Source organism: Benincasa hispida, chromosome 9 (genome assembly GCF_009727055.1).
Source record: "Benincasa hispida cultivar B227 chromosome 9, ASM972705v1, whole genome shotgun sequence".
In the NCBI taxonomy this organism is placed as follows: domain Eukaryota; kingdom Viridiplantae; phylum Streptophyta; class Magnoliopsida; order Cucurbitales; family Cucurbitaceae; genus Benincasa; species Benincasa hispida.
In genome coordinates, this window is record NC_052357.1 from 69,198,856 (window position 1) to 69,214,501 (window position 15,646).

The following is a 15,646-nucleotide window of genomic DNA, read 5'->3' on the forward strand; positions in this document are numbered from 1 at the left end:
GAACTAATTTCATGTCTTTTCGTAGAGAAACAAAATAACGAGTTGCTAATGAAGAACCACGAATCTCGACCAACTGGAACAAAACCATTCCCTGAATTGAATGCTATGAATGTTAATAATCGTGGTCGAGGTCATATCATGGTAAAGAAAGAAATAATTATTATTTTTGTGGTGGTTGTTCTAATCATTCAAATTTCAAAAGAACCACACAAAATGATGATCACGAAGGAAAAACTCCACATGATAACATGATAAGAGTTCAAAAAGTGTTGAAAATAAATGCTTCTGACTGGACATTGGTCACGTACATGTCGTACGTCAAAACACTTAATTGATCTCTGTCAAGCCTCCCTGAAGGAGAAAGGGAAAAATGTGGAACCAAAATTTGCATATCAGGATAATGATATATTTGATAAATCCAATATGACAAATTTGGATGTGGCAGACTTATTTGAATCTTCTGAAGAGAAGATCGACACAGTTGATAGAACATCAAATTTTTATTTTGATTTTGAAAAAATCTAGACTTAATGTTGTTGTTTTTTTTACCCATCTTTAAGTTTTTTTTTTCTCTTAGTAAATGTTAACTTTTGTATATTTCAAATGTTGTTTTTCTTATTGTAATTATTATTTTTTTTTAATGAAGAAACCTGAATGATTTTCATATGTTGGGTGATTAAAAAATGAGCAAGGAAGATCTATGTCTGGTAGACAATACAAGTACACATACAATACTTACAAGTAGAAAATATTTTTTCAAACTAACAATACTGGAAGCAAAAGTCAATACAATATCAGGTTCTGTAAATCTAATTAAAGGGTTTGGAAAAGTAAATATTATTTTGCTTATAGAAACATAATTTACAATTGACAATGCATTGTTCTCTAGTCAAAGCAAAGAGAAATCTGCTTAGTTTTAAAGATATACGTTGCAATGGTTATCATATTGAGATTGATAGAAAGAATAATATGGAGTATCTTTATATCATATCTACAGTTTCATATGAAAAACTGGAAGAGTTGCCTGCTTTATCTTCTGGAATATATTATAATCATATACGAGGAATTGAAACATATATAACAATGAACTTGAAGTTCATGGATCCAGACAGATTTACAATTTGACATGCTCGATTGGGTCATCTAAGATCTATAATGATGAGGAGAATTATTGAGAATTCAAAAGGACACCCATTGATGGACTAAAAGGTTCTTCAATCTAATGAATTATCATGTGATATTTGCTCTCAAGGCAAATTAATAATTAAACCATCACCAGCCAAAGTGGGAATTGACTCTCCTGCACTTTTAGAACAAATTCATGGTGATATATATGGACCTATTAATCCACCAAGTAGACCATTTAGATATTTTAAGGTATTAATAGACGCATCCATTAGATAGACACATGTATGTGTAAGAGTATATTAGCATGCAGCAGAAATAGTAAGGATCAATAAGTATTCTAATTCATTAATTTTGGCAGAAACTAAAGCATGCTCATCTAATATAAGAGAGTTTGAAGTCATATCTTTGTAAAACTCTTCAAGATCTTGATCCTCAACAGTTGTCTTCTCCAAAACTTGTCGTGAACCACCTCAAGATCTTCCCCACTATCCTCTTAGAGCTTTAGAAATAGTTGTAGGACTCAAGAACAGCTTGAACAGACGGAAAACTTGGAAAAAGCTCATTGCATCAGATTGTTTGAAGAACTTTCTTCAGCACGAATTTTTCTCAAAAATCACTTTGAATGTATGCCTCAATTCCACTCCAATATTTTTTATTTATTGCACGTGAACATGCAAAGAAGATGGTTGTATGAGATGCAACTCATGCTTGGAGTAACTGAAGAGAAAGTAAATGGTTTTTGAGTGAGCTAGTTGAAAATGGTAATGGAAAAACCCATTTTTCCATTTTGTGCAATTTTTCAATTTTTTTTTTTTTTGCATCAAATGATTTTAAAATTAACTTTATTTTAAAATCGAAAATATTATTAATTTTATAAAATTAATTTTCTAATAAAATTAATAAATAATTATTTAAATAATCATTTAAGTAATTCTAATTAATTTAATATCATTAAATTAATTTTTCACAAATCCACCTTCATATATTTAAATCATATTTAAATATAAATTCTCCTATTCCTTTTCATTCTACGTTTCAAATCAACTTATCATGCTACTCTAAAACTTATCCATTTATGAGCTAGTAAGGGACCATGCAAACCTACAGATCATGGGCTCCAACGATGCTAGGCTAAACTCATTATACCGAATTAATCCTCATCCATTAACTAATGGGTCACTCCACGACAACCCATAGTTGAATCCTTCACTGTAGATATATTATGTCTACTTGATATAACCATAATCAATAATCTATCCTTCACATGTTGTTCATAATCACAGCTGGGTCACGATAATCGTTTTACCCCTGTAAATACATCTTGTTCCTTAAGTTCCCGCTGACCCTTTAATGAACAATTTTGATTCATAATACCTATAAATCAAGTCCTTTCTCTATCATGAGAAGGCGAGACCCCGATTGTTCAAGACCTGAATCATTACTTAAGAGAACAACCTATCTGCTAACCCTAAATCGGGTAGGAGTGAATTCCATCTTGCAAGGCTATGTCCCCAGCTATTCTGGTCTTATCCCAAAATGAGAGGCTTATTGAGCAGTGTTGTTGGACTACTCTCACCTATGCAGATCAAAGGATAATCCCGAACAAAAAGGAGTTCATAGCTAGCTTAGGATTAAAATCGAGTTAACTTAGGTTACTTAATAATGAAATTCAGTTTTAACAATAAACGATCGTTATAAAGAAAAGTGACTATTTTCGTGGTCCAGCCTATATGCAAACTCATTGCATAGGATGCCCCCACTCACATGTTTCAACATGAATGATCTGTGGATCACAAAACATCATTTGTAACATTTTACAACTTCTTGTAACAACTACAGAGTAGGTCGCATCCAATAGTGTTACCAGGATGAGATACCCAATTTCATCCATATAATTATTAGACCATTTAGGCTATATACTGTTAACTTGATCCTGTTTATGTCACTACATAAAGTTAAAGTATCCAGACTATAGCCATGGATATGTTTATTGGATTTTCATAATAGAATGCAAAATCAACAACTTATTATTATTGATAAATAGAAAGTTTAACACGAACTGCGAGTTCTAGGACATTCCCAACAGTATGCTTATTATCAAGTCTAAATCTTGCATTTGCAAGATTACTTACTTAAAGAATTAAATTAAGAACACAACTTCCTAATTATACAATTAAGACGATTTGTCTTGATAATTTTGATGAATTTACATTCCAAGCTTTTGATAATTATTGTATGTCATACACAAAATGCTTTAGCAGAATCATTCATAAAACATTTACAGTTAATTGCTAGACCATTGCCTATGAGAGCTAAGCTTCCTACATCTATATGGGGACATGCTATTTTGCATGCAATGTTGCTTGTACGCATTAGGCCAGTAGCTTATCATAAGTACTCGCCATTAGAATTAGCTTATGGCCATGAGCCAAATATTTTCCATCTGAGAATTTTTTTATGTGCAGTATATGTTCCAATTGCTCTACCACAATGTAGTAAGATGGGTCCTCAAAAGAGGTTAGGACTATATGTTGCATATGATTTTCCGTCAATTATTAAATATCTTGAACCCCTGATGGGTGATGTATTTACTGCACTATTTGCTGATTGTCATTTTAATGAGACAAAATTTTCAACATTAGGGGGAGGAATTAAGAAATTGGAAAAAGAAATTTCATGGAAGACATCGTTATTGTCTCATTTAGATTCTCGTACAGATCAATGTGAATGTGAAGTTCAGAAGATAATTCATTTGCAAAATATAGTAAATCCGTTACCAGATGCCTTTATAAATACAAAGAAAGCAACTAAATCACATATACCAGCTGCAAATATTCCATCGAAAATTGATATCTCAAAGCAGCAGGTCGTCACTTATGAATCTGAAACACGCCAGAAGCATGGTAGATCAGTGGGTTCCAAAGATAAAAATCCTCGAAAACTTGGTAGAGGATGTAAATACCATGAAGAAATCCTTGACATTGACTAGTGAAGAGGGTGAAATACCTAAAGATAATGAGATTTCATAAACTATGTCATGACAGGAAAAAGATGGAACCGAAATAATGTAGTTATCAACAACATTTTTGCGTATAATATTGTTCTTGATTTTATATTTGAAAATGGGGATCATGAACCAAAATCTATTGAAAAATATCAAGCATGTAGATTATTAATTTGATTGGAAACCAAATTTTTAATAAACTATAAAGATCAAGTCGTTACATGATAAATTTTTTATATCTGTTACATAATATACTTGACACTTAATCTTGAACAGTTTTTTTTCTTAATATGGACTAAACTATTACAAATTTCACAATATAGATAGGGTCTAAATTGTTATTCTATGAAAGTTTAGGGACTGGAAGTATTTTTAATAACAAAAAAAAAAAAAAAATCATTTACAAAAAAGTGACCCCTTTAAATCAACATGATTTTCAATCTTTCCAAAACATGATTTTCATTGAAATAATTAAAATTACTTTTATCATATTCAAATTCCTTTCGAAACATGATTTTCATTGAAATAATTAAAATTACTTATATCATATTCAAAATTCTTCCCCAACATGATTTTCAATCATCAAAATTATGATTTCGTATGACATGAATATCATGTTTTAAAAGTATAAAATCAAAACATTAAATCAATTTAAAAATATTAAAAGCATGTTTCGTAGTACATTACAAAAGTAACTTAATTATAAAGAATACCATAACTCCAATGAGATGGCGATAGTGTCTATGTCCTAAAAATTTCCTCTCACCATTTGGCCCTTGGATGAGAAAGACAAGCTTCCTCCTTTACAAAAAAGTGACCCCTTTAATAATGGAATAATATCAAAGTTCCTCATCTAGAATATGATCCCATTTTTTCATAATTATCTCACTAATTTTGAATCCAATGATGGGCATGACAAAAACATAATATTTTAAAAACCATAACAAAACAACTTTTCAAAATTTTAAAATTAAAATTGATTGTCAAACTAAGTATAGCTTAACTAATTAAATGCAATATATTTTCAACCAGAGATCTTAGGTTTTGTTGAGGATTACACATAAAAAAATGGAGACCACACAATATTTGTAACATACTTGAGTTACTTCTCTCGTGACTAATTGATCTTGAGATGAAACTTTATATTTATCTAATATGGTAACATAGTTCATGAATCTTAAATGGGTATTTGATCCAAATTAGAATTCTATCTATTTTGAAGATCCCCATTTCGAAAAGATAGAGAGATCTCAATCCTTAAAAATTCAAGAACTTATTAGAAATTCTTAAAAAATTAGAGACTAAACTTGAGTAGATCTCTCAACTAGAATATTATAAATAAATTCAAAATTTTTAAGTCAACAATTAAAGAAAATCCAAAATGGATAGTTTTTAGAGAATTTTCAAAAATAGAAAAATAAGGGAAACTATTTACACAAAATAGCAAAATTTGATATTTTTTTTATAGAAGGTGATAGAAGTCTATCACATAATATCAATGATAGAAGTCTATCAGTATTTTTTTTTCTTCTATTTTTGTAAATAGTTTGACAATTTTTTTTCTATATGATAAAATTTCCTTAGTTTTTATGAAAGTTTTCTAAATAAAATAATTAAAAAAACAAATTTTGTTAGTATACAATAGAAAGTGAAAAAATCAAACATACGAATTTCTTGATCAACAATAGATATTTCTATTAGTTAAATTAAGCTTGTTTAAAAGTTAACGACAAATACATAAGCATAGGATTTAGTTTTAATTAGGGAGGTGGAAAAAGAATTAGAGAGAAACGAATTATATATATAAATGAGATGTAAAGTAGGAATTGTGATGAAAAGGACTAAAAATAAAGGGCTTAAAGAAGAGGATTGCATGATCTATAAAGTTCTTTTTATTAAGTTTTTTTAATATTTAAATTTGATGGTGTGTATGCTTGTGTCAATATGGTGGATCTCTTACATTGTATACTACTTTTGAGTAGCCAAGTGGAATGGGATGATGATTCCTCAATAAAACTTCTAACTCATTTCATTTCATACAAAATTACATCCCCAAAATACTAATATATATCGTAACACTTCTTTGATTACAAGTTTAGTTTAATCCATTTTTAAAGCCTATTAGGCAACTTTTCATGTCCTAAGACCTATGGTAAAAAAAATTTAATTTGAAAGGGCCAACTAGAATTAAATTTCAAAGTTTAGGGATTAAACTTGTAAATTTGTAATTGTACCTAGATTTTATTAGTTATATATTCTTTTTAGGTTAAAATATCATTTTGATCCATGAATTTGAGAGTTGTTCAACTTTAGTTTATATACTTTTGAATGATTAATTTTGGCCTATGTAATTTTTCCGAATCTTAAATTTAGTATTATTGCTAGTCTAATGGTGATTTTTCGAAAGAGTAATGCTGAGTACATTCAAACGACACTCATCTTTATGCAGTTCAATCCATTCAACCATAATATTTATATATATTCAAAAAGAAAAAAAAAAGTTTAACATATGATAAACGGTAGTTAGACAACTGAATAGACTACATTAAAAAAAATAATTATAACTTAGTTTCCATACAAAAATGACTTTTTTTTGCGCGGATTTATTGGATTTAGGGTGACAAAAATAGCCCAACTAAGATTATGTTATTTTTCTCAACTTCCCTCATTCCTATAAGAAAGGAGAATTGATAAAATAAAATATAAGATAACAACGTAAACAAAATTACTGTCTAGCCCAAAATGTAAATTGATAAATATCAAAAAGTGCATGTTTTCAATATACCTTACTATTTTTATCTAGTAAAAGAAGGACTTCAAGTGATAATTTGACCCCAACATGACTTAAATTGATTAAAATGAGCAAACACATATTTCTTACGTTAGTTTTACTATTTTGAATCAATTTTGTAACCTTTTACATAAGTTTTTACTTTTTTTTTTTTTTTTTTGAAAACAATGAACAATGATGCGCTCACATCAAAATGCTAATTTTATCATATCAGGTCTAGTCATTCAAACTTGCTAGTTTTTTGGTTCATAATCGTTTTTCAACTTTGAAACTACCTGGGGATGTTCAAGCATGATTTTCTACCCCCTCTCATCTAATTTGGTCTATATAAAGGATTGAAAGTCCCATTATTCAACAATCTCCACAACTAAGAATAGATCTCACAAGTCGCATCCAAATATTTTTCAAGAATGAGAGTTCCTATACAGAACTATAGTTCTTAGGTCCTCCATATCCATGAGAGAATCTGTAGAGTTAGGATTCATCCTTGAGAAAGATTGAATTCGTCCTAGAGAGCCTTTGAGAGTGAGGTTTTGACTCAAGGGATTTATGCTAATGTTTTTCAAGCACTTGTTCATTTCATTCTTTATTATTGTTACATTTATTTGTTTTCTACTCTTGTAATTGACACTTGTAACTCATGGCTTTTACATTAATGAAGTTTGTTTATTTTTCACTAGTTATGGTCTAATTCTCCAAGGGATTCGATCATGTGGATACTTTAAGACACTATGACTTGAGTTAATGCTAACACATTGAATCGATCTTTCTATTTCCTTTGTTGAGTATGTTATCTTGATAAGTTAAATCAACCATTTAATTTAGCATGTTAGTTGAGTCTTAATACTGATAATATTAAGATAAAAAACAGATTCCACAAAAGGAATATGGGATTATAGGGGTATGCAAAAGCTTGAACCAAACGGATGAACCGAACCAAGTGGTTCAGTATGGTTTTTTTTTTTTTTACAAAAATTGAAACTCCCGATTCACTGCTGTATAAAATCAAGTGGTTCAGTTCGGTCTTTGGTTCACTGAGTTAAAAAACCAGAAAAACTGAACCGAACCAAGATCTATTATATATAGGTGTGTGTGTGTGTAATATTTACTAATTTTAATACATTAAGCCAATAAACCAACCTTCACGCCCAGCCTAAAAACTTTTTAAGTTCACCTGATGGCCCATCCAAAAACTATCCTCCTAAATAATTATTAAAAAAACAGAAACCTTAAAAGTAAAATGTTGGTTCTCCATTTCCTCTGTTGCAGTTGCCTCTCGCAGTCTTCAAGAGGTGTGCACATTCTCTTCATCTTCAACTTCTCTTTGTTCATGGTCAGCTTCTTTCTTCATCTTCAACTTCTCTCTTCGCCTCCACGTCCACGGCCAACGTCTCTCTTCAGTTCACGCCGGCTCCTTCTGAAGCTCCATTTTGCCGCCGCTTCGAGATCGGGTGAACAAAAGGTTTCGTTTTTTTAAAAAAAATTTAAGTACCGTATTTATTAATCTCTCATTATAAAATTCTCTTATATAGAAAGTATTTGGGACAAAAAAAAAAAAAGTAGTGAGTGGATCTGGGACATTAGCAGCAACCCAAGGAGGAGGTATTTAGAAAGAAAAAAATGGTTAAGAACTGAACCAAACCGAAGGAGGTTGGTTCGGTTCACAAATTGAAATTGATGCATACCCATTTTTCATGGTTCTTTCTTCTTATAAATCGAGTATCTTGGTTTAGTCCTTAATTCTGTTCAAAATCGGACTGAACCAAACCGTGCACACTTCTATGGGATTAAGAACCTAGACATAAGTTGTCATGTAACCTTAGACATAAGGTACATCAAAAGACTTGAATAGTGCATGAATTGATCTAAGCTTTAGCTAAGCCATATAAATATAGTATTAGCTACTTAGGCTCTCTAAAGAAACTTGTGAACAAGACTGAACATGAGTAGTTTTCTATCCATATTGGGTTGATGTCTACTTCATGCGGTTGCATTGCTCAAGGTATAAAGTTTATAGGTTGAAGCTTGACTGTAAATCCATATTGTCATCTACTGTTTACTTTATTATTCAACACAGAACCAAAATCTCACTTATTTTCACATATTATCACCGGTTCATATTGCTAGTATTGTTGGATTTAGTGTCTTAAATCTCGTTCATCTTATAGGTTGTAATTTTGTAAATACAAATTATTTATTTAATAAAATAAGCAGTATTTTATTTGACATTTAGATAGTATAAACTCGGTCCAATAAACTAAGATCCAGGGTCATTTAATGAAACTTGAACAGTATGTAGTAGACATACAAGTAGATCGTGTTTAAGTAATAACCTAAAAGGTCTGCAATATATGATTAATGTTAGGTACCTTATCCTAGTGATACTTTGGATACGACCCACTTTGTAATTGTTACTGAGTTGTAAGTGTTACAAACAATGTAATCCATATTGCTCATATGGAGACATATGAGTGGGAGTATCATATGTAAAGAGTTTATATAAGACTGAACCACGAAATGATTAGTTTCTCAGTATAACACCTTTGGTTGAAGAAACTAACTTTTGCACTAGGATGACCACAGGTAACTTGATCCTAATCATGAGTAAGTTGTGAACTCTTGTCAATGAGGGCAAACCTTTGATTTGTATGGGTAAGAGTGGATTTTTCACCAATTCTATTCTTACCATTTTGGGGTTTTGTCCGAGTGGAGAGCTAGAAACACAATTACACAAGATGAAATTCATTACTTCCTGTCAAAAGAAAAAGTAGATAAATTGTTCCCTTAATAGCTGATTTCGGGTCTTGAACAATGAGGCATAGCCCTCTTCTTGGCTTGAGAGAGGTGAGTTTATAGTTGGACTATGAATTGTTTGTTCATTAGAAGAATCAATGACATTTAAGGAGATAGATGTAACTATATGGGTAAAACAGTAATTTTGACCCCGTTGTAGTTATGAGAATTTGTGAAAGGTTAATTTACTGTTGATTAGTTATATTAAATTGACATAGAAATATATCTACAGTATGAAGAGTACAACTATCGATCTTTAGTGGAGTGTCTAACAATTAATGAATGTTGATTAATCCGATTAAAAAGTTTAGTTGGTTAATCTCGTATCATTGAAACTTCTAATCTAAAGGTCCAATAGGTCTCATTGTTAGCTCACTAAGGATAGAAATAAGGAATAATTGGTTTTGGAATAATTTGAATTGTTCAAATTGTATATGGAAATTGAAGTAATTAATTATATTAATAAGATTAATATAACGTAAAATGTATGTTGATACATCATAATATATAGTTAATTATAAATATGATTTATAATTAAAACTATATATTATGTGAGAGAAAAATATTTGAATAAGATAAAATATTTTAGATAAATTTTATACTATAGATTAAAACTTAATATGATTTGATTCATATTAAAGTTATAGGTTAAAAAAGAAAATTGCATTATAATATGATTATAAACGCATAAATATGGTTACTCAGGGTTAGATTAACCATATTATTAATATTATATTAATTATTATTTAATATTCATTATATTAAATAATAATATTAATGTCCCCACTAAACATGGGAAGGGAGTAACTCCCTCCCCTCCCCCTCTCTCTTTTATCTCCCTCTCACAAATTTTTCTCAACCAAAAACTCACAAAAGCCCACATTATAAAATCAATTTTAATTTTTTTCAATCCCAATTCAAAGACAGAACGATTATTCGTTTTTATATTAGGATTCAATCCCTTTAAGTATTATCTTAGAACAAATTGAAACTCAACTAGTCTCTTGAGATACGATACTTAGAATATTCCCAAGTTTCTTACCAATCGATAGTAATGCTTGCACTAGATCACATAAAATTTTATTTATATTACTCGTACACATTCAATCAATCATAAATAAAACTACAACAACTAAGAGTTTTGCCCCACCTACCCCTAAAGTAATAGAGGTTCGTATGCATGTTATATATACACATAGGTAAAATGATACGAATGTTACTGAGTATATATCAAAAAATCTCAAAAGAAGAAAAAGAATTCCTTCTTCAATCTAAAACCTCAAAAAGAGAAAATTCCCGAACCATTTAACCACAACTCCACCTATAGCTACCTGGTATACCCAACCTTAGTTGCTCCTTCAAATATCGTCGAGGACATCGCAATAGGACGATTTTCAGAGCTAACACAAGCACATTTTAAGGTTAACACCTACTTTTGCCTCTCATTTGCCTCATTGTGTTTTGTTTTCATTATTGTCGATGGAGGAATCCGATAATATAGTAAGAAGATTAATAAAAACTGTCAACATAAAAGAAAAGATAAAAATATCTAATTTTAATTGGTTCGATTTGGTTCGTGGTTCACACCAATGTCGACAAAAAAAAACTATCTATCACCCCTAAATGAGGATATAAATGGAAGAAGGTATCTCCACACTTCTCCCCTAAAAATCTATTAGGAATTTTTTTAAACATCCTTCCGAATGGGGTATTTTTGTTTAATACCTGGGTGTTCTTCATAGTTTTCCATTAAAAAAAAAAAAAAAAAAAAAAAGGTAAGATGCTGAAGGTTTTTCTTTTAAAAAAACTTTTTAATATGGTTTTTTTGCTATAAATTTCGAAAACAAATTCACATTCTCTTGCTTAAAATTGTTATCATTATTTAATCAATTTCGATTAAAAAAATTAACTTCAAATGACTAAATTAAATTTTAGATTCAGTATAAATATTAAAATTAGATATATAGAAAGTAAAATTGAAGACCAAAATAGTATTTTAGTGCAGAAAGTATAGTTCTAAAGTAGGCACAAGTTTACATTTAACACAAATATTTTATGTTAACTATTAATAATATAACAAATTACCTCTAGAAAAAAATAACATATTAGAAATTATAGTAATAGAAATTAGTATAAGTATAAAGGAATAGCAAGTGGCAATCAGTTCAAGAGATTACAGTGGTATAAAAACAGAGGGTGATTAGATAGATGACACATAACACAACAGAACGCGTAAATTTGCTTCACACATAGAATCCTTTTTTTTTCCTTTCCTTTTCTTTATTTCTTTATAGAACAAATATTTGAAGCGATTGAAATTATTCCTTGAAACATGAGTTAGTGGAATTGCGTATAAATGTAAAGCTATCTTCTTTATGCAAAGCCAAACCTCCAAGAACTTATACACATTTTACACCTTCAAATAAACTCTCCCCTTTTTCTTCTTCATTCTTCTCTTAAAACTCAATGATCCTTTCAATCTTCCCCATTTATATACTTCTCTTCTTCCCCTTCTCGAATACCCACTTCAAATTCTCCCTGTTTCTTTAGTTTTGTGTTGTCAGTTTTCACTATGGCTCTCTTTTTCTACTTCTTCTTACTAAACTCTTTGATTTCTCTTGCCATCGGAACTGATCAATCGCAGTTTTTCTCTTTGATGCAAAAGGGTGTCATCGGGAATTCTCTGCCTTCCGATTGGATTGGAAACTCGTTCTGTAATTTCACCGGTGTTAGCTGTAATGAAAATGGGTTAGTGGTCGGAATTGATCTCTCAGGCAGGGCGGTTTCCGGGAGGTTTCCGGTGGATGTTTGTTCTTATTTACCGGAGTTGAGAGTGCTGCGGCTGGGACGGAGTGGCTTACGTGGAACTTTTCCACGTGGGATAACGAATTGCTCTGTTTTGGAAGAATTGGATATGAATTCTCTGTCTCTGACTGGGACGTTACCGGATTTCTCGCCGTTGAAAACTTTGAGGATTCTCGATTTGTCGTACAATAATTTCACCGGTGAATTTCCGTTGTCGGTTTTCAGTTTAACGAATCTGGAGATGTTGAATTTCAACGAGGATAACAATTTCAACACGTGGCAGTTGCCGGAGAATGTGTCCGGCTTGACGAAGTTGAAAACGATGGTGTTAACGACTTGTATGCTGGAAGGCCGAATTCCGGCGACGATTGGGAACATGACGGCGCTGGTTGACCTTGAATTAAGCGGAAATTTCCTCACCGGAAAAATCCCAAGAGAAATCGGGAATTTGAAAAATTTGAGACAGTTGGAGCTTTATTACAATTCATTAGTCGGAGAAATACCAGAGGAACTTGGGAATTTAACAGAGCTCGTGGACCTGGATATGTCGGTCAACAAATTGATTGGGAAACTTCCAGAGTCGATTTGTCGTCTTCCTAAGCTTGAAGTTCTTCAACTTTACAACAACTCATTAACAGGGGAGATTCCAATTTCAATTTCAAATTCAACGACACTCACTATGTTATCCCTTTACGACAACTACATGACGGGACAAGTTCCAAGTAATTTGGGTCAATTCTCGCCTATGGTGGTTCTCGATTTGTCGGAAAATGATTTCTCCGGTCCATTACCGACAGATGTCTGTGGAAAAGGTAAATTAATGTATTTCCTCGTGTTGGATAATAAATTTTCCGGTCAAATCCCACCGTCGTACGGCAAATGCCAGTCCCTTTTACGGTTTCGTGTTAGTTCGAATATTTTGGACGGTCCGGTGCCGCTGGGACTTTTGGGTCTTCCTCATGTTTCGATTATTGATTTTGGTAACAATAATTTGAGCGGTGAAATTCCCAATTCTTTTGTTAAAGCGAGGAATCTTTCGGAATTGTTTATGCAGAGTAATAAGATTTCCGGCGTCTTGCCGTCGGAAATTTCTAAAGCCACCAATTTAGTTAAGATTGATCTTAGCAACAATCTGTTATCTGGTCCAATTCCTTCTGAAATTGGGAATCTCAGGAGGCTAAATTTGTTGCTTTTACAAGGAAATCACTTAAATTCTTCAATACCCCCTTCACTTTCTGAGCTTAAATCTCTGAATGTTCTTGATTTATCCGATAATCGATTAACGGGTACTATCCCAGAAAGTCTCTGTGAATTACTACCGAATTCAATCAATTTCTCAAACAATCAACTCTCTGGTCCAATTCCTCTGTCTTTAATCAAAGGTGGGTTAGTTGAAAGCTTTTCCGGCAACCCAGGATTATGCGTTTCAGTGTATTTAGATTCATCAGATCAGAAATTCCCAATTTGTTCTCAAAATTACAACAAAAAGAGATTGAATTCCATCTGGGCAATCGGAATATCGGCGTTCATAATCTTCATCGGAGCTGCTCTGTATTTAAGACGACGATTCAGCAGAGAAAAATCAGTAATGGAACAAGACGAAACACTGTCATCATCGTTCTTCTCCTACGATGTGAAAAGCTTCCACCGAATCAGCTTCGACCCAAGAGAGATAATCGAATCAATGGTAGATAAGAACATCGTCGGCCATGGCGGCTCCGGTACGGTGTACAAAATAGAGTTAAGCAGTGGGGAAATCGTAGCCGTGAAAAGGCTGTGGAGTCGGAGGGGGAAAGATACGACGTCAGATCAAGAACAGTTGTATTTGGACAAAGAACTGAAAACAGAGGTGGAAACATTAGGGAGTATAAGGCATAAAAACATAGTAAAATTGTATTGCTATTTCTCAAGCTTGGATTGCAGTTTATTGGTTTATGAGTATATGCCAAATGGGAATTTATGGGATGCTTTGCATAAGGGTTGGATTCATTTGGATTGGCCAACAAGGCATCAAATTGCTTTGGGTATAGCCCAAGGCTTGGCTTATCTTCATCATGATTTGTTGCCTTCTATAATTCACAGAGACATTAAAACAACAAATATTTTGTTGGATGTCAATTATCACCCTAAAGTTGCAGATTTTGGTATTGCTAAGGTTTTGCAAGCTAGAACTGGCAAGGATTCCACCACCACTGTCATCGCCGGCACTTATGGTTATCTCGCTCCGGGTATACATCTCTTTGAACTCTGACTTCAACGACTCTTCTAAATCTATGTTTATTAGATTCAAAATTTTAAAATTTTCGAAAGCTCTGATTAACTAAATTTCTAACTTAACCAAACCACAACATATATGTTTTAGTATCTAACAGTTGAGTAACTGTTTGTTTGTGTGAACTTAAACAGAGTATGCATATTCATCAAAAGCTACAACAAAGTGCGACGTGTACAGCTTCGGAATCGTGTTGATGGAGTTGATAACGGGGAAGAAGCCGGTGGAGGCGGAGTTTGGGGAGAACAAGAACATCATATATTGGGTTTCAAACAAAGTAGACACAAAGGAAGGAGCCATGGAGGTTTTAGACAAAAGAGTTTCAAGTTCATTCAAAGATGAGATGATTAAAGTTCTAAGGATTGCAATTCGTTGTACATACAAGAATCCAGCCCTTAGACCCACCATGAAAGAAGTGGTTCAGCTGTTGATTGAAGCCGACCCTTGCACATTCGATTCTTCTCATAACAAATGCTCCAAACACACCACCACCAAAATCAACAACCCGTTTGACTTATGAGACCCTTTTTCTTCTTAACCCCATCAACCCTACTAATCTTCAACTCAATGGTATAGCATCTTTATATTTATATATATATATATATGATTTACCAACTCTTAGGACTAAGAGGTAATGAATTTAATTCATTGTGGTCACTTATTTAAGATTTAATAATCTATGAATTTCCTTGATACTTAAATGTTGTTGGTTAGGTGGATTGTCCCGTGAGATTAGTCGAGGTACTATGAGGTGACTAGACACTCATGAATATTAAAAAATGGTGACTTGTTTGACTGTTATTAGTATAGTTAAAAATCACTAAAACTTTCATCAAAGTAACAATTTAATCCA

At 32.1% G+C, this 15,646-nt stretch overlaps 1 protein-coding gene across 1 annotated transcript; it reads left to right on the plus strand.

The window, feature by feature from the left end:
• Positions 1-11,962: 11,962 nt before the first annotated feature.
• Positions 11,963-15,408, plus strand: LOC120086014 (receptor protein-tyrosine kinase CEPR1-like). Its single transcript, XM_039042395.1, has 2 exons — positions 11,963-14,749; positions 14,928-15,408. Exons 1-2 carry the CDS (start codon positions 12,289-12,291, stop codon positions 15,311-15,313), a joined length of 2,847 nt encoding a protein of 948 aa, XP_038898323.1. The 5' UTR covers positions 11,963-12,288; the 3' UTR covers positions 15,314-15,408.
• The last annotated feature ends 238 nt before the right edge of the window (positions 15,409-15,646 follow it).

Coding starts and splice junctions, on each gene's coding strand:
- LOC120086014 (XM_039042395.1), top strand. CDS start 12,289: ATGGCTCTCTTTTTCTACTTCTTCTTACTAAACTCTTTGATTTCTCTT. Junction 14,750..14,927: donor TTATGGTTATCTCGCTCCGG/GTATACATCTCT, acceptor GAACTTAAACAG/AGTATGCATATTCATCAAAA.